Consider the following 21,412-nt stretch of genomic DNA (forward strand, 5'->3'; position numbering starts at 1 on the left):
ATTGCAAAAGATATTTAGGGATCAAAATCTATCGTCACGAGGATAGTCGTTAAAACATCGTTTTGAAAAGTCAAAAACAAGGCTTTTAGCGACTAAAATTTGAAAATTTCACTAATAAATAGATTTTTAGGGACAAAATAATTTGGTCTGGAAATGGTTTATTTTTTGGGACAAAAAATTTGGTCTCTAAAAGGATAATAATGCATCACTAATGTCCAATTTTTGTTACTAAAAATATAATAAAACACTTTTTGCAACAAAAATATTGGGTTCTTAAAACATAATTTTATTTCTAAATTTTGATGACTAAAACTTTAATTTTTTTACAGTGACGGCTTACCAATCATAGCTTACCATGTAAGTGCATTTTATCTCACTGTCACTATGCATATATGTTAGTTAATGGGATGAGTCGGATAGGGTGATTATATTTAGAAGGTGAGGTTCAGTTCTATTATTGAATGGTCATATCATGTATCGAAGATGATATGGTATCATTGTTGCATTGAAATTTCTCACATCAAAAAAAAAAAAAAAAAAGACTAAAAAATTGTTCAGAATTTCAAATCAAAGTTTGCAAATTTTACCAAAAAAATTTATGAGTTTCATCGATGTATTAAAATAAATCTTAAACTTTTAATTTTGTCAATTTAAGGCATAATCTTTTGGTTTATTTTCAATTTAAACCATTTATTTATTTTCGTTAAATAAAACTGACAAAAAATTATATTTTAGTCATTAAATTTAACAGAAAATGATATTTTAGACATTTTATGTATATTTTACATTGAATTTAATGGCTAAAATATTCTCCTTTTTTTTTGGTCCAATTTTTCTTAATGAAAAAAGGGAGATAGTTTGAATTGAAAATAAATCAAAATATTAAGATTTAAATTGACAAAATTAAAATTCAAAATTTATATTGTTATAAGGGTTAAATCCTAATTTTTTTAAAAAAATAAATTTTATTTTTATTTTATTTTTTGGCACGAGACGACTTATGAATGATTCTTGGTCTTAGTCTCTTAGATTGAAATTGTAGTGTATTTATGAAATTTCTATCCTCCAATTCTATATATGTGTCATCTTCAAGCTCTCTCTTTCTCTCCTCTCATCATTATCACCATCATCATCATCTCTCAACATGTTTTTCCCATATATCTTCACTTCACTTATTCTCTTCGTTTACTTGGCAACTTTTGCCTCTGCAGCCACTCGTCTCCCTCCTGATGAAGGTATGACATATATGTTTATGTGTGTCAAAAACATGCTATATGCACATAATTAAAACACAGAAAGTATACCCAAAAACAATAATAATAATAATAATAAAAGAAAATTTTGTGTGGTAAAAATTTAATTTTAGTGTGTTTCATACACTACACTGTATTTTTTTATATTTTTCTGTGCTTAATGGTGTGAATTTAATATTTCACTGTCTCTCTCTCTCTATATGTATATGCATATAGATAGATAATATAAAAAAAGAAGAAATGCTTTGTGTGATGAAAAAATCCATACAAGTACATAGATTATGTGGTGTAAATTCAAATCTGATCCAACTGGTTTTAATTTTTAAGTTACTTTTTCTTCAATGTAACATTATTGAGAAAAGAAGAAATAAAAATCAGAAAAATGTTTAAGGGCCACAATTTTTGTGACTCAAATGGCTTGAAATTGTCAAAACGACGTCGTTTTGACAATTTCGATGTTGTTTTGCACTCAAAACGACGTCGTTTTGACAATTTCGAGTCATTTGAGCCACAAAAATTGTGACCCTCAACCATTGCTGTAAAAATAATAAAGAAATTTGTATATGCTTTTTGATTTGTTTGCTTGATTTGCTTTATTTATTTATTATTATTATTATTTACTACAGTGGAATCTTTGAGGCAAATTGGGAAGACGTTGGGAAATAATGATTGGAACTTCAATGGAGAAGCAGATCCATGCAGTTGGGCTAAAGTGCCGAATAATAATGTCACCTGTGATTGCACCTCTTCCAGCTTCTGCCATATTACCAAGATGTATGTTGTTCTCTCTCCTCTCACCCTTTTCATAGCTTTTTAATTTTTTTTATTTCTTTATTTTTACCTTCTGAAAAATTCTAAACAAGCTATAAACTTGTTAACTCGAGTGACTACTAGCAGAAAAAATAAGAAGATTCTGTCTAGTTCTGTAATTGAATTTTATATTTATAGAATTATTTATTTATTTATTTATTTTAGAAAATAGAGTGTTATTGGCTATGACTTCTTCATCTAATTTCTGAATATATATAATTTGATATTTTTGTTACTTTGGGTTATAAAATATAATTTCTGAATATATATAATTTGAATATTTAGAAAATAGATTCTGTCTAGCTACTTTGGGTTATAAAATATAATTTTGAGGTTAAAATAAATTATGTCATTTGATATTTTTGTTACTTTTTGAGTTTTGTAATTATTTAAGTAAATCATGTTATTTGATAAGTTTACTGATTTTTTGAATTTTTAATAACTTTTCTTTATAATCTAGCTGTTGAACTTTTTTTGGGGGGGGGGGGGACTTATTTAGTGAGCTTTTTGAAATAAGCAAAAAATAAGTCAAATTTTGAACTGAAGCCAAAGGAATAAAGTAGTTTAGTTAAAATAAGTTATACGTTTTTATTTTTTTGAATTATTTTTAAAATATATTATTTTTTATTTAAAAAAATTAATATTTAACAAATGACAAAATTAACTTTTGAATTTTTTTATTAAGAAAAGCCAAACCCAAATAAGAATGCAAAAGAGAGCTTTACCAGCAGGGGGCCATGAAAGGGAAGAAGAAAGTAAGAGTAGTGAATTATCCACTGGTCAGTCCCATTAAATGAAATTAATTACGTATAAGTCCTGTTAACTTTTTAAATACACCATTAACTCCTCAATTGTCCATATTATTCTCATTTGAATATATTCTCCCTCTCTCTCTCTCTCTCTACACCACCACCACACACCACCACTCTTACTACACCTATCGACACCATCCACCGCTGGCAACCATTGCTCACTTCAACCAACGTCCTTCTCTTTGTTATCAATGGTTCTTACATCAACCACCGTCCTTGTCCTTCTCTCTCGCTGCCATCGTCGCTCACCCCACACCATTGTAACCCACCCTTATTGATTGCCATCGACATCACTGTCGTTGTCATAATCCTCCATTACCAATCTATTGTCTTTGATGGCAAACTTTCTCGATGGCTTTAGATCTAGGTATTTTCAATGTAGATCTACTATCTTCAGCTCCAATCTGGCACTGTCCATGGTTGCAAGTGAGATCAAGACTTTTTTAAGATCTCATTCCCTATTTCTTCTCTTTGTCTCTCTTTATTTTTCAAAGTAGATCTACAACATATTTCTTTATCAGTGATAAATTTATCAGTCTATTTTGTTATGTATGTGTATAAAAGGAGGTGTCTTGTGAGTAATGAGTGTGACTGAGTGAATTGGTCAGATTTGACATATGTAATGTTTTTACAAATCACGTAGTGATAAATTTATCACTGAATGTGTCTTTGGTTATTTTCTTGATCTTGTATTGATCTATGGTGGTAAAAACTGATTGTGAACATTTTTTTTGGTAGATTTTTTATTTTCTCTTCTCTTCTCATCTCTCTCTCTCTCTCTCCTTCTTGTATTGTTGCTACCAAATCTGAGTAGGTAGTGATTAAACCAGTGATAATTTTGTTTAAATCAGTGATAAATTTGTTTAAACCAGTAATAAATCAGTGATAAATTTTTTTAAACCAGTGATAAATTTACAATGTTGAGTTTAGGAGTAAAAATAAAAAATACTATTTAATTTTTTTAGATAGAACTTACTGAATAATAAGACCGGTTCATAGGACCGGCCCGTAACTCCCCTTAATTCCTGTGGCGTTATTAGGACACCCCAGTCCAATCAGCCTTAGAATTGGTCCAAGAGCCACCATGGCCACACAATTTGTTCTTAAAAGCATTAGTGATGTCTTTTATGATTGAAATTTAATTTTATAAAAATTAAAGTACAAAAATACTACAAGTACTGATAGTAAGTTTAAAATTAAATCTTAGTCGTATCAAAAATTAGATCACTTTCAAACATGAAGGCTGTATAAGGTTGAGATTTTCTCAAGTTTAGCTATCAATTTTAGGGGCCCTTGTGGCTTGTCACAGGTACTGTTGAAGAGATAGACTCTCTTCCGTACATTATTTTTTTATACGTCTCCATACTCCTCTTATGAGACTTAATTATAAACTCGTACTGATAATCCGAATCGTCTATCTCGTAAATTTCACAATAAAGGTCATCTATATAAAAAATAGATTTCATCAATCATTTATAAACATAAGAAAAAAAAAAACACATTTTGTTTTATAAAACGAATGACAAATATGATTATAAACTTAATCTATCAATTTTTTTAAATAAAATATTATTTATTCATATGTTTATAGTTGTCCGATGAAGTTGATTTTTTGTATGAATAGCTTTTATTGCGATGTCTACAAAGTAAATGATTCAGATTATTAGTGTGGATTTATAATTGAACCTAATAAGAGTACGGAGAAATATAGAGAAATGAAGTATGGAGGGGAGCCTAGCCTATCCCCTGTTTAAATGATCTGAATCATTTATTTTATAGGACATTTCGTGTAAGTCGATTTGATAATCATAACTTATTTTATTTTATTTTATTGTGTTTGACTCCAAAAAATAAATGATTTGTTTTAAAAAATATACTTATTGTTCATTTTTCGAAGACAAGTGCAATCAAATAAAAATGTCATGATTATCGGATGATTCTAATTTATTATTATTTTTTTTTTATAAATGATATATACTAAGGTCCCTATAAAATTAATAATTTAGATCATCAAAATAGGACTTGTGGTGGACTCCATGAACCCCTCAAATTCCAATTTAAATTTAAAAAAAAAAATAAAAAATCACCCAAATAAAATTCTCTAAGAACACCTTCTTTGACTTGAATGGCCAATAAAAGTAGGCATCAATCCCATTCTTGATACAAAAGCGCTACCTAACACTCTTTTCAATCTAGCCCTACTTGAAAATATCTGTCTAAAAAAGCAAAAACAAAAACAAAAAAAGGATTAATGGTCATGGTCAAAGTTTGGAGCGAATTTGTAGTAACTCGCCCCTGTTTCGTATGAGCCAAATGACTCACATGACCATTTATGATAGCAAGGTCTAGGTCAAAGATAAACAAAATATCATTGGAAAAATTAATTTAAGAAAATATGTTTTATCATCCTATAAAAATCATCCCAACTCATTTAGAATTCAGTAGGTGCAAATGGTATTATTTAAGATAAAAATTTTATTATTTTTATATTTCATTTTAAGACAAGATAATTTGAATAAGTACAAAACTTTGTATTTATTATGATGGATTAAATTTTTTTTTATTATTATTTTTTTTAATTTGCAGAGAAAAGATCATAGATAAAAAATGAAGTGAAAGAAGCTTCTTTTTTTTTTTTTTGGTTGGATTAATGGAAAAATGAATTAGATAATTGTCAAAAAAAATATATCCATTTTGTTTAGATAATTTTATTTTGCTTTCCCTAGATTCATTATCCAAAAGTAGCATAAATATGCTACACGAAACTTAATGCGAAATTTAAATTTCATACAATTATTGCAAATATACATGTTTAAAATATATAACTTAAAATAGTTATTATTTTCACATATTCAAATAAAGTTTTTATTTATGCACAATTGATTGAAAATACAAAATTTATAAATTTTTAGGTAAATTATAAGATACAAAATCTAATTATTATCTAGGTAAATTATAAGTATGCATAATCTTTAATGCTAACTGTGAATCAATCCATTCTTTCGGTCCAAGCTATTCAATTAACAAATATTAAGCCAAATTAGAGTTTGTTAGTTTTGTTTTTGGCAATCCCGTTTGATAAAACTCCTTTCAGTTGTAATTTTATTCGTTCTTTTATTTCAGTGAGATTATGAGTTTTTAGATGCGAATCCAATCTGAATTGTACCTTCCAGAGGAGTTTGTAATGTTAATTCTTTCAGTTTATGCGCTTGAGCGAAGAATCTTTGATTCTAGAAGTTTGAACTGTCTACAAAAGTACTGGGAGTCGCGTTTTGGCACTTGAGCGACCATTTCTATGCTCGAGCGGAGATCGCGATTCAGTTTTCTATAAAGCTGCGATTCAGTCTGTTTTTAGGGTTACGACTTCCATATCTTCTTCTTGGGTATTAGGGGTTTCTTCTGGAGTTTCTTTGCTAATTTCTTTGATGTTTGTTTGAGTTTAACTCATGGTTTTAGAAGTATACGTCAAAAGATTGTTTGTTTCATTCAATACAAAAGAGAGATAGAGTTGTTTGGTGGATTCCGAAATGGCTTATCGTCGTGATTCGACATCGGCGTTGTGGATTCAACGTTGGGCAAGGCAATTCCGAGGTGAAGACGAGACTAGAAGAGACACATAGGGGTTGGTTCTATTCGGATGTGGATTCACTAGGTAATTGAGAGTACACTTGTGTAATTCCTTTATATCTTCTTAGTGGATTGTTTTGTGGCTTTTGCCCGTGATTTTTTTTTATCACAATTGGAGGTGTTTTTTCATGTAAAATCGTTGTGTTGATTTGTCTTTGATTGTTTGATTATGATTGCTATTTATTGGTTAAAATTGATACATAATCACAAATTAATATCTAGGGAATTTCTAGATTTTTCTGAGTTCTTATCTACTAAACATCTCCTTAGGTATGAGAAATTGTATAGATAGCATTAGATGGGCTTGCGCAAAGAGATCATGGCCCAAAGTTATACTATTTAGTTTATGCCAAACTAAAGTTATGTCTGACGTTTTATTTATATTTTTAATTATGGCCTAATTTGACCGTGCCTCTGTATAACTATTTCATACTATTTGTAAATTACGTAAACCTCTTTTCAGACTAACTATTCAATTTGATGATATTATTTATACAGGGTTAGTTTAGTTAATATGGGATAGATATGAGAGAAGTAGGGAAACTAACAAAACACATTACAGGTCGACTGTACGGTTAGAAGGCTTAAGGGTGGTTGAGGGAGGGAATTAAAAACGACAATTGGAGATGGTCAAAAGGGGAGAGTGAAAAGATTTTGCGATGGTGCATGATATGGGGCATGAAGGACTTGATTTGGGATGGTTCGGAGAAGAGTATCAATGCTACTCCCTCTAAATTTTCTCCTTTTTGATTGTCAATTTGTTTTTGATTTTAACAAATTTTGGCGGGCCGGGCCGGGCTGGGCTGGGCTGGCCCATGGGCCAAAAGTGGGGCCCAGACCAACTCAAAATAGGGCCTAGGTGTTTTTTGGTTTGAAAAATGAACGATAAATATATTATCTATGTAAATTATTTATTAGGGAAAAAAATAAAAGAAAAATTGTACTAGAGCATTTTAGTTAAGATTAATGAGATGTTTGGTTATGTTTCATGTATGGTGATATTTAAATTTAAGTATGTATGACTTACGTTTTTTTAATTATGAACTTATAACTAAAAAAGTATGCAATTATGTAATTTTTTTTCTTTTGAAATGAATAATTTTATAAATATGAAAACGAAATTTTCAATATTACAATAATTAAATTAATTATATAACATTTATTGAATGAATAAGTTTTATTTCAAAATGAAATAAAATATTACAAAAATTTATATCATTAAATAAAATAGGTATAGATTAGTGATGATGGTAGAACAATTGTATCACTATAGGTGAAGTACATCCCAACTATATTGGCACCTACTAGCTTACCAATCATTTGCATTATACTCCACCTCAATAATCTAATACAAAAAAATAATGAAATGAAATACTAAAAAATAAATTATTGATCAATCGTCGCAGGAGACAAACAATTCAGTCTCGTTACCCGAGAATATGTCATCCAAATCATTTTGAATTCTTTCATTTTCACTATAATTTTGTGTTCTCGTAAGCACATGCATATGATCTCTGGATTTCATCAGTGCCTCAACCATTTGGGGTGAAAGCCTGCTGCGGTACTTGCTCAGCACCCATTCACCTGCACTAAAAGCTGTTTCTGAAGCAACTGTAGAAATAAAAACGATTAATCTATCACTGGCCATCTGTGAAACCACAGGCCACATGGTTTCATTTTGTTTCTACCAATCCAAAATGTCAAAATCATCGAAATCATCCACTGAAGGGCTTTCCAAATAACGTTGTAGTTCAGAACTACTTACATTTATATGTTAAGATATTCTTTTACTTTTTATTTCTGAGAAAACAGTTAATCTCCCGCCTCGAGATGAGACTACTAGTGTAGTGTGTGTAGGTGTATTTACAGATTCAGCTGTTCTGTATTTTTCAAATAATGTTTTGCATGTTTGCATAATAGGGCAAACTATTTTTGATTAGCAAAAATACGTTCCAAAACTTCTTGTAAACCAATTTCTTTACACCTAGGATCAATTATTATGGCTAAACCTAAAAAATGAGGCAAATGATCAAAATATTTATCAAATTTTGCTTTCATTAAAGTAATAATGGTTACATAATATTCATTACCCATATATTTTACGAAAACTTTAATTTTTTTCTGTTCGCATATGTAAAACAAATGGTGAAATAGGAATATATATATATATATATATAATAAAATAATTTTGTTGAAGTATCAAAATGTAATGCCTCGAAATAATTATAATGATCCAACCCAAGACAACTAATACGAGGTAACATAAATGAAACGATAAGCTTCCATTAATCAGAGTTAATAAAAAAAAGTGACATATGCGATATACATTCATAAATAGCTCATTCTAAATCTACAACATGTGTTACAGGTAATAAAAAGAAACGAAGGCTAAACATATATTTATGTGCCCTAAAGGCTTATATCTTTTGAAGTCACTGCTTGGTTACAACAAAAGTGAGTCTAGCTCAACACAATTAAAGCCATTGGCTACACAAAATGAATACAACAAAAGAGAAGCTCTTGCTCCAAATCCCTCCAAGCTACTGTCTTGGCAGAGGCATATCACCGACACCTGAAAATAGTTTTTCCCAAATAGGGTGATCCAAAGCCTAATAGAAACAATGTAACACAATGTATGAATCTTAACAAATATATAAATATGATATGCATATCCAATGCCCATGATAAATTTATTCATAACTCTTTCACAAAACCATGCTATGTCGAGTTTTGTATCTCAATTCATTTTAACTCAATTCATAAGCCATTCACCATTCATTTAGACAACCAAACTGAGGATACAACTCAGTGGGTCTCTAACCAATACAACCATTATACAACTACTTCCACTTTTTTACGGATATTTCGTTCGCGGGAATTGACATCCATGTATACGTGCAGTTTTCGAGACTTTCACCCTCGACATACAGGTCAACTTAATTCAACGGAGTCCATCCATTTTCTTCTCCTAAAAATGGAGTACATTCCCCTTCTTCTTTCAAAAATCATACATTTACAATGTATCAAAGCCGTAGTCATATTCAATGACAACAGATAAGAGATTAGTTTCAATTCACCTAATCCTCATGCAATTTCTACAAAAATCATAGCTATCCTCTACCGGTAGCCTAAACAGATATTTCTAAATAGATATACAATCTACAAGACAGATAAATTATCCAAATTTTCAAAGGTGAGAGATAACACATATCCAACTCCACCATTTATATAAACATTCATTCTATTTCATATTCTCAATACCAATTTTATTTATTTATACAAAATAACTATTTGAAACATTTTAGGGCAAAACTCCATTCTTTTCCAAAATCCATCTCGAGTATCAAAATCAACAAATTTATCACAACATAGCCTCACATCTACTCCCATAACCATTTTTAATACATACATTTGAAAACCTCTCTTTTGATTTTAAACCAAAACCCTAGGTTTGTTCAAAATCATCCACAATTCAATTATTCTTTACCCATCAAAAAATAACTAAGTTAAAACTTATATAAGAGGGTAGAAAGTTCCTACCTTAAAGCTAGAGATTAATAAAGAATGGAGAAACTTCAAAGACGTCGAAACCAAGTTTTGTTCAGACCAAAATAAAGCTCTTGAGATGCTCTACCTTTTTTTCAAAGGCATTCGGGTCGAGAACCCAACGAATCTAGGTGTTTTGGAAGAGAGAAGATGAGTTTTAGAAAGAGAAACTTTAGATCTAGGGTTTTTGAAATGTTTAGAGAGAGAAAGAGATGAAAAAGTGATTTAAAAAGTAACTTTTACGAACTGATATACGCACAGTCCACTCGAGCGCAAGAAGTGACGCTCAAGCGTCAGACACAATAAGTTGTGCTGCTCGAGCGCAAGAAGTGACGCTCAAGCGTAAAATGCACACTCCTAGTAGTTTTGCAGACAACAGACCAATGCTCAAGCGCAAGAAAGGCCGCTCGAGCAAAGATTGCTCGAGTGTAGAAAGCATCGCTTGAGCGTAGAATACACTCTTCTAAACCTGCAAAAGTACTAAGAGTTCACAAAGCCGACTCGAGTACAAGAAGTGTCGCTTGAGCGGAAGATTAAAATTCTGGGCAACAAAAGTCTGAAAACCAACCAACCAACCAACCTGTCCCAAACACAACTATAATAATGCAATAGCCAAACTCAAGGAAGTATGAGGGGAAAAGACATGAACAACACTATGAAACCACAAAACTCGAGTCTAAGATACAAAAGGGTCGGATTAAAACCGAAATCAATATACAAAAACTTTTAAAAAATCTTTAAACAAGGTTACTTGGCTCCAATTAAGTTCTGTGAGAGTCAGTACTCCTCTTATTGATATTATTGCAAAAAAATAAATATATTACTCTTTTTTACAAGCTCTTTTTAACATATTATACGTTGAATTCCACCTATTATCTATATTTAAAATTAATTTTTTAAATGGCATACCTTCTCATTGACAATTTTTTCCATATTCGGAAATTAGATTAGCAGAAAACATAATAGTAACAACTACATTTTTTATTACAAGTACAAAAGTCTTGTATACATACATAGCTTCTTTAACAATCAAGTTTAAAATATGGGCAAAACAATGAATATGAAATAAATCACTATCAACAAGTAATTGTAAAGTTGATTTTAAATGGGTTACAGTTTGATTATAATATGTTGCATTATCTAAACTAATTGTAAATATTTTTTTTTGCAAAGCTCACTCATATAATACATTTCTTGTTTCTATACTAAGTGAATGACCAGTGTGTGGAAGTTTAACTAATTTAAATGAAATAATTCTTTTATTTAATTTCTAACTATTATTAATAAAATATGCAGTGATACATTGATATTCTAAACCATTATTTGATCACAGATCAGATGTTAAACAAACTCTCCCATTCAATTTTTTAAATATGTCAAATAATTCACTTTTAACATCTTCAAATATCTTTAAAATCCTGTTTCTAGTAGTATTTCTTGAAAAACTTTGATATTGCGGTGCAAAACTTTTGTGTATCATTTCGGTAAAATTGGGACATTCACTAGTAGTAAAATGTTATTCTTTTTAATAATATAACGAACTATAGAATTTTGTGTACGTGTAGGATCATATGAAAATGTTTGCAAATGATCAGTTGATGAAACCCCTAATTGCATTTAACTTCTAATATTAGGCTGTTGACCTTGTAAACGTTTGTTAGCATACTTTTTTAGATGACTAGTATCCCTTGTCGATGCAGTACTAAATAAATGTGCACAATATTTATATTTTGCTTTAAATGCAATTGTACTATCATAATTATTATAGATATTTTTTCAAAATGTTCTCAAACACTATTAGTTGTGCCCCTAGATGATGATCTAACTATTGGAAGAGGGATATTAGCAGGAGAATCAACAGATTCATGTTGTGTAGTATATGTATCAACATCGACATAAACATTAGGAATATTAAGATCCATAGTATTGTAAGTAAAATAATATATTTGAATTAACAATTAATTTAAATAAAGAGTAACAATAATGAGTAAAAGATAATAATTAATATATGTTCAGAAATAATTAATGTAAAAAAATAAGTAGCTAATAAATTTAATTAAACTAATTAAAAAATCTAGAAATCCCCTAGATATTGATTTGAGATTAGGTATCAATTTTAAACAGTTAATAACAATCCCAATCAAACAATTAAAGACAAATTGACACAACGATTTTACGTAGAAAAATCACAATTGGAGTGCCTCCAATTGTGATAAAAACCACGGGAAAAAGTCACAAAACAATCCACTAAGAAGACATAAAGGAATTACACAAGTGTACTCTCAATTATCTAGGAATTGCCTTGCCTAACATTGAATCCACAACGCTGATATCGAATCACGACGATGAGCCATTCCGGAATCCACCAAAGCTTCAGGCTCGAATTCCCTAGAATCCACCAAAGAATAACTCTCTCTTTTGTATTGAATAAACAAACAATCATTTGATGTATAATTCTTAAACCATGAGCTAAATACTCAATCAAACATAAAAGAAAACTAGCAAAATAGCCCCAGATATAAACCCTAATATCCAAGAAGAAGATCTGGAAGGCGTACCCTAAAATTTGACTGAACTGCACCTTTTATAGCAAACTGTTCCTTGATCTCCGCTCGAGCGCAGGAATGGCCGCTCGAACAGACCTTGTTTGACCGCAGCAAAGTACGCTCGAGCGTAAAATCCCAGCTTCCAGTACTTTTGTAGAAAGGTTAAACTTCTAGAACTAAACATTCTCCGCTCGAGTGCACAAACGGCCCCTGGACCCCCGCTAGCTGACCGGGCAACTCGATCCCCGACATCATCAGCGAAGTGGCAAACATGAAAGAATTATCCTCTGAAACTTCTCTGCAAGGCACAATTCGGGTTGGATTCGCATCTAAAACTCAAAACCTCACTGAAATAAAAGATCGAATACAATTACAACTGAAAAGAATTTTGTCAAACGGGATTGTCAAGAATAAAAACCTAACACTAATTAATGTTACTGACTGGCGAATGTGATACAAAAATTAGTTTGTTCTGATAAAAGTTTCTTCTTGCACAATTACAATTGCTATTTAGGGATGACACTGCAAAATTAATTGAGAGTTGAGAGAGATTGAGAATTTAAGAAAGAGAATTATTTGTGAGATTTATTTTGAAAAATGAAAGATATTTATAGAAATTTGAAAGATTAAAGTAAATTTGTAAATAAATTTTTTTTTTTGACCATTGTGTTAAACAGTAATGTGACTGTTAAATTAAAATATTATTTTTATTATTAACTTTTTTTTCTTTTAGTCTGCAGAGGTGTCGGCATTTAATTTTTTTTTCCATTCATTACAAATTGCAATGATGTGATGGCACATACATGGCAAGGGGTAGGGCAGGGCAGCAGGGGTTAGGCAACAGTTCTGCCTCCTTGTGCAACGAAAAGACCCTCTTTTTTTTTTTTTTTTATTATTATTATTATTATTATTATTATTATTATTTATTTAACCGTTGCAAGCCTTTTTTGGCCAGGCCAATGGGCCGTGTTGGGTTTCAAATGAAAGGCCCAGGTTTAGGCCCAACGTCCTGGGTTAGGCTCGGGCCTAACTAGACCGGGCTCACTTCGGGCCGCTGGCTGGTCTCGGGTCATTTTTTTACCCCTCGATAGACTCCTCTAACTCAATCCTCCTTCCTCTTACCTTTCACTTCTAATGCGTCAAAAAAAAAACACCTATCTATCTAATAAAACACTAATAGGTATCTTGTTTTTTCTTTAGAGAAAACATAACTTTTTTTTAAAAAATTTTTAAATAAAAACAAAAACCATGTTTGGCTTACACATATATTAAAAGAATATATATTTTTTTTTTTGTTGATAAGTCATCAAGGTGTGGGGTTGTTAGGAGTGGTGCGTGACCAGTAGGGATAGCCAAATGTGGCCATAGATGGTAAAGGAAGGAGGGAATACAAATTAGTTTTCAAAACAATTAAAGCACAATTTTTTCCCCTTAACTTTTGAAAATCAGTTTTTTATTTTGTTGGAAACAAAGTCAGTTGTCAAACCTATTTCCATTTACAATTTTTAAATTTTCTAAAAACAAAAATAGATAATTGTAAACATAACAATTACTAAACATATTATAATTAATTTGATTACAACTATGTTAAAACTTTGGATGGAGTTACTTATGGGTAGGGGGTTATATTCACATTCACAACCTTCTTGTTCTCAAATGACCTATGGCCAATAATTTAGTTCTTGTCCATTATTTAGTTTTGTTAGTTCCTTTTTTTTATTTGATAAAAATATTCAATAAAGTCCACAAAAACTGTGTTTGGGAATTAGTTAAAAAAAGTTAAAAAGTCACTAAGATATTTACAACCAGCTAAAAAAGTTTAATGTCGTATCAATTTTTTCATTAAAAAAAAACTTTTTCTTATACAATTTTTCAAACACAATTTTTTTAACTGCTAAAAGGGCCAAAAAAACCATTTAAAAAAACACCTAAATTTGATAAGGATAGTCAAATTATTCTAGCCTTTGTTATGGAGTGGGATAGCGTCATACATGGAGAGCATTAACCATGAAAAATGTCCATTCATTACTTGACAACTAGGAGAATTTAAGAGTTAATTACAGTTTCAGTTTTCAAATTATGGGTCATGTATTATTTTGGTTCTTAATATTTAAATTATATTAGTTTGGTCTCTAATGTATAAAATATTTTAATTTGGTTCCCAATATTTAAATTATGTCAATCTGGTCCCAATGTATAAAAACAATTTCAATTTAGTTTCCCAACTTAATTATGTTAACAGACGCAAAGATATGGACAAAATTTAAGTATTATAAATTTAAATTTATGGAAAATCCTCCAGTGTGCACAACAACCTACCACAAAAATGTGTAACTTTATCACAAAATTTCATAACATCAATTATAAAATGCGTAATTTCACCACAAATTGGCGTAACAAAAATGTCGTAATCAAATCATAATTTTTGCAAAATCAACCACAAATTTTGAACATTTTTGTTATGCCAATTTGTGGCGAGATTACTCATTTTGTGGTTGATATTACAAAATTTTGTGATATAATTGTACATTTTGTGATAGGTTGCATATAATATGCACCCTTACAGGGACGCACACCTGAACATTTCCCTAAATTTATACATGCTGCAAAAAAAATAAGAAAGTAATAAAATAAAATCGCAATTAAAAAAATATTTTTCTGTGTAATGTTTTGCTAGTAAACAATCTTTATTTTTTGGGTGCAAGTATAACTCAATTTCTGTTGAAGTGCAGAATCCTCAAATCACAGAATCTTTCAGGGACCCTCCCAGCAGAATTTGTCAAGCTCCCCTTCCTAAAAGTAATGTAAGTAAGGCCTTGTTTGGTCAACACTCATTTCGGAATTTATTATTTTAATTGATTTTTAATGAAAATATATGTAAAAAAAATAGAAAGAGTGATATGATATTTTGTAGCCTTTTTTTAGCTTTTGGGATATTTTCTCCCTTCCCAAACAGGGAATTAAATAGAAAAGCTTTAGCTGATTAGTTTTTATTTGTTTAGCTAACAATTGAGAAGGAAAAAAATTATAAGATACATCCCAGTTTGAAAATTGTTAAAAAAAATTAAGAAAAGATTACAAAAAAAATAAAATAAAAATATATTCAAAGTTTGACCCTTGTATTAAATGAATCTTAGATTTTTAATTTTGTCGATTTAAATTTTATTTTCAATCTAAACCATTCACTTATTTTTTTTAAGTAATACCGACGGCCAAAATAATATTTTAGTCATTAAACTAAATGTAGGTATATATAAAATGTCTAAAATATATTTTTACGTTGAGTTTAATGACTACGATATCATTTTTTTTTTCTCTCTCGGTTAATAGACAAATCATTTAGATTGAAAACAAATAAAAAGATTAGGGTTTAAATTGGTAGAATTAAAAAGTTGTGGTTTATTTTCTTATAAGGTCAAATCTTTTTTTTTAATATAATAATTTCCCCAAAAATTGTAACGCCTCCAAAATAATTACAATAATTCATATGCAAAAAACTAGTACAAGATGACATAAACAAAATAATATACTTTCATTAATCAAAGTTAATTTACAACAAATGACACATGCGTTATACATTCATAAGCTCTACCCTGAATCTATAGCATGTGATATCAACTTAATGAACAGCAAAATGGATGCCCTATAGGCTTACAGCTTTCCAAGACTATGCTTGGTTATAACGAAAGGAGCGTCTTAAGCTCCAAGCATATAAAGCCTTATGCTGTGCAAACATTAAATACAAAACAACAAAATAGAGGCTTTAGCTCCTAGGTCCTCCCAAGCTAAGTTCTTGGAGGAGGCATGCCAACAGTACTTGAAAATGATTTTCTCAAGTAGGGTAAGCCAAAACCCAGTAGAGACAATCTATCACAATATATGAATCTAAACAAAGATATAAGTATGATGCACATGTTCAATGCCCAATGACAAAATCTTTTATAATTGTTTTCCAAAACCATGTTATGTCAAACTTACATCTCAATTCATTAGTTATACTCACATCTTAATTCATTAGTTATACTCACTTCATTTAATCAATCAAACAGAGGATACACCTCACAGGTCTCCAATGAATATAATTATCATACAAATACATTCACTTGCCATTTTACGGAAATTTCGTCCGCAGGAATCGGCACCCATGTATACGCGCGGTTTTCGGGACTTTCACCCCAGATACACATGCTAACTTAATTCACTAGAGTCCATTCCCTTTCTTCTCCTAAACATGGAGTACATTCTATTTCTCCTCCCAAATATCATATATATACAATGTATACACATCATTATCATATTCAATGATAACGACTAAGGGACTAGTTTCAATTCGCCTAATCTTCATGCAATTTTTACAACAATCATGAGTATCCTCCACCGATAGCCTAAAACAGATATTTCTAAACAGATTTACAATCTTTGCAATAGATAAATTATCCAAATTTCCATAGGTGTGAGATAATACATATCTTACTCCACCATTTATATAAACATCTATCCAATTTCATATTCCCAATACCGATTTCATTATTTAAACAAAATAATTATTTAGAACATTTTAGGGCAAAACTCCATTACCTACCAAATCCAATCTATGTGAAAATTAACAAATTTAACATAACACATCCTCATATCTATACCCATAACCATTTTCAATACATTCATTTGAAAACCCCTCTTTTGATTTCAAACCAAAACCCTAGGTTTGTTCAAAATCATCCCAAATACCAATATTCTCTACACATCAATAAATAACGAAGTTAAAACTCATGAGAGAGTGAAGAAAGTCCCTACCTCAAAGTGAGATGGAAAGCAAAGCAATGGATGAACTCCAAAGACGTCGAAACCAAGGTTTATTCGGATCAAAACGAAACCCTTGAGGTGCTCTACCTTGTCCTCAAAGACACTGGGCTAGAGAACCCAGTGGAGCTAGGTGAAAATGTGGAGAGAGAGTGAGTTTTAGAGAGAGAGTGTGTCAAGATCTAGGGTTTTGAAATGTTTTTAAGAGAGAAAGAGATGAAAAGTGATGTAAAAAGTGGCTGCTGCGAATTGATATACGCACAGTCCGTTCGAGCATCAGACACAATAAGTTGCTCCGCTCAAGTGCAAGAAGTGACGCTCCAGCGCCAAGACACAATAAAGAAAGGCGACGCCGCTCGAGCGCAAATTACACACTTCCAGTAGTTTTGCAGACAACAGACTATGGCCGTTCGAGTGCACGAATGGCCGTTTGAGCTCACGACCGCTTGAGCGTAGGAAACACCGCTCGAGCACATAATACATTCTCCCAGTAGTTTTGCAGGCCTGCAAAAGTACTGAGAGTTTGCAAAGCCCGCTCGAGCGCAAAAATTGCTGCTCGAGTGAATGAGCAAAATCCTGGGCAGCAAGAGTTGGGAAACCTTGCAACCATCCTGTCCCAAATACATCCATAACAATCCAATAGCCAAATTTAAGGAAAAAGAAGGGAGGCAAGATATGAAAAACACTACGAAACCATGAAACTCGTATATAGAATATAACAAGGGTCGGGTCAAAACTGGAATCACTGTAAAAATTAAACTTCTTATTTTTTCAAAAAAATCACTAAATAAAAAAAAAAAAACTTACTTAAAATTTTTGAATAACAACAAAGCTAATTTTTTAAACAGTTATCAAATGTATCAACTTTTTTAACAACAATTTTACTCTTAAAAAAGCTTTTAAAAAGAAGGAAAGAAAACAATTAAAATGCAATGCAGTTACCAAACCAACCCTAAATATCTTTTTCATGTAATATAGTGGATGGAATGAGAAGTTGAATAAATATATTTAGAAATCCCCTAATCCCTCCATATGTACAAGTATTTCGCTAGAATAGAAGAATAATAATGTATATGTTATTTTTTATTTTTCACTGATTAAAGTATAAAAAATATACACAGTTTATGTTACTAAAATATACAAATTATTATTTTATTTAATTTTTATGGATGATCGGATGTTAAAAAAATATCAATAATTGGTGAAAAGTCTATAACCATAGAGTCGTATGTTATTTAGTCCAATGTTTGATATTTTTTGGGTGATAAGGACATATTTAATGAAGGAGAATTTTTTTTAGGACACTTGATTTGAAAATTCAAATTACAATTTTATTTAACTAAAGGTCCAGGTGGGAAAACACATTGTCCAAAAGGATAACCTCAAATAAAATGACCAAAATACTCTTTATATATATATATATATATACTGATATACGCGAACACAATCAATAAAAATCAAAACTCTCACTCTCTCTCCTCTTCAATCTCGCCGTCCACCGTTCCGCCTCGCGTCGCCATCGTGGCTAACAACCTCTGCGATACGGCTGTCGCTCTTCATTGCCGACATAGCTCTATTGTTGTTGCGGAGATCTCACCAAACTATTTCACAAATTTTACATAGATAGAAATTTCAACAGATAGGAAAAAATAACACAAGAATTTGAATAGATGACAAAAAAATTGAACAGATAGAAAAAAAATTGAACACATAGAAAAAAAATTTGAATAGATAGAAAAAAATTTGAACAAATAGTCAACAAAAAGTCAACAGGGGTAAAATTAGAAACAAAATATCCTTCAAAACAAGTAAAAGGACCTCTCACCAAACTATTTTACAAATGGTGGACTTCTCATTAATAATAAAAAAATACACTGGATCTAATGCCTTAGACACCCTTTAAAGTAGATTTATCACCAATTTTCTCTTTTCTTTTTAATTTTAATTTTAATTTTTTTTAAGGTTCCTGATATTAAGATTTTATAAGATAATAGACATATAATATTTTTATAGTAGTTGTAGTCTCTTAACATTTTTACAGAGAAAAGTCGACACAGAAAAATTTCATTGAGGGACTTTAGCTAACAAAAAACAAACATATTGGACCTCTCCCACTACCCAAAGTTAGAAATGGATGTTTCACTAATTTTTTATTTAATGAAAGGGTAATTCTATTTGCATTCCAAACAAACTCTCAGTACAAATTACAAACGAGTTTTCGAATATAAATTTTTGAACAATAATAAAATGTTTGGATATAATTTTATGAACATAAAGTAGTTGTTCAAATAAAAACAATTGAATGGAATGTACATTTGAACAATTTATGTTTGTTCATAATTTTGAATCCGAACATTTGACTTTTGTTCAGAACTTTATATCTAAATACCATTTGTGGTGTGTATTGAAAGTTTGTATGGTGTGCAAATAGAATGTTCTTTAATGAAATTGATTAGTACGAAGAGCAAATTTTTTTTTGAAGAATTTTTTTCCAATTACATTTCCATTGTCGGACACCACCGGACCACCATTGGACCGCAAAAAATTCCCCGGCGGTAGAAAGTGCATTGGAAAAGTTGACAGTAATGGTTGGTGATAATATGGACAAATATGTGACATATGAACAAATAGTGGGATGACATATGGACACATAGGTAGATAAACAAGTAACGTTGACAGATAGGTGACACATGGACAAATAGTGGGATGACACGTGAACACATGGGTGGATAAACAAGTAACGTAGACAAATAGATAGATAAGTAGGCAATGAATAAATAGCCGAGTAGATAGTAGTAAAATGATTTTTTAAATTATAATTATCTTTTGGACCCTAAAAGAATAGATTTTAAGTATATTAGCCCAAATTTTTTAGAATTAGACTTTATAGTCTGAATACCTAAAAAAATAAAAATAAATGAAATAGATGTTCAAAATAAAACTCAAAGAGGTGCTATGTTCATAAAATCCCTAAAATTAAAGGGAAAATTAGTGAAACATCCATCTCTAACTTTGTGTAGTAGAAGAGGTCCAAAATGTTTTTATTTTATTAGTTAAGATCTCTGAACATTTTTATAGAGAAAATTTGACTTAGAGAAATTTTGTCCGACTCAGAGAAATTTCGCTTGACTCAGAGAAATTTCAGCCCTGACTTAGAGAAATTTTGAAATTCTCGGGTATGATCACAAAGAAATTTTGAAATTTCTCTATGAAAATTGAAATTTCTCTGAGTTGGACAAAATTTCTTTGAGTTGAATTTTCTCTGTAAAAATGTTGAGAGACCTTAACTACTATGAAAATATTGTATGTTCGACCTTGAATAATTGAAATAAATGTTCAAAATATAACTCAAGATGGTGCCATGCTCATAAAATCCCTAAATTAAATGGGTGTATTTAAAAAGAAAAACCTATTTCTTGCCCGCATCAGTTTTCATTTTGCTCATTTTTAATGCTCAGTTTTGCAAATCCATCATTGAATTTAAAAAAATACTTTAAACACTTCTCTTCTTACAGTGACCTCACTCGTAACTACCTTAATGGTACAATCCCTCCACAATGGGGTTCCCTGCAACAAGTAACACATATGTATGTCTCTCTCTCTCTCTCTCTCTCTCCATATATATATGTGAGTAATTATCTATACTATTATATATTCTGCTAAAAAAAAAAAATCTACACTATTATATATGTGAACAACTTACTTTAGTGTCCTGCAGTGAAGTGCACAAGATTTGAACCTAAGATCTTGAGTTTGGAAAACAACACCCTTACCACTTGATCAACAAACACTATATATACATTTCTAATTCAAAATTAAAATTTATATTTTACTAATTTAATAGCACACCCATCAGGTAGGCTTACACCTCTAGTTATATATATCTGAGTACTTAGACTAGTTTCTTGAATGTAACGCCCCCAAAATTGTGCAACAAATACAATTCAATGGCGGGAGAATGATAGAAATAAAATACTTTCATTCATCAGAGATCAATGACAAAAGTTAACACATGCAT

At 30.6% G+C, this 21,412-nt stretch overlaps 1 protein-coding gene across 3 annotated transcripts in view; it reads left to right on the plus strand.

The window, feature by feature from the left end:
- Positions 1–1,019: 1,019 nt before the first annotated feature.
- The window catches only part of LOC145795380 (putative LRR receptor-like serine/threonine-protein kinase At1g07650), a 54,192-nt gene continuing 33,799 nt past the window's right edge, over positions 1,020–21,412 (plus strand). The window contains exons 1-4 of one of the 3 annotated variants that reach the window (XM_082879566.1): positions 1,020–1,235; positions 1,880–2,027; positions 15,327–15,398; positions 20,910–20,981. In XM_082879566.1, the coding sequence (XP_082735692.1) occupies positions 1,145–1,235; positions 1,880–2,027; positions 15,327–15,398; positions 20,910–20,981 (383 nt within the window). In that variant the 5' untranslated portion in view covers positions 1,020–1,144. The remainder of the gene's footprint in view (positions 1,236–1,879; positions 2,028–15,326; positions 15,399–20,909; positions 20,982–21,412) is intronic. The other 2 variants (XM_082879564.1, XM_082879565.1) reach the window with 2 other exon arrangements.

This window comes from Camellia sinensis, chromosome 7 (genome assembly GCF_055761805.1).
Source record: "Camellia sinensis isolate YWXY chromosome 7, ASM5576180v1, whole genome shotgun sequence".
NCBI lineage: Eukaryota > Viridiplantae > Streptophyta > Magnoliopsida > Ericales > Theaceae > Camellia > Camellia sinensis.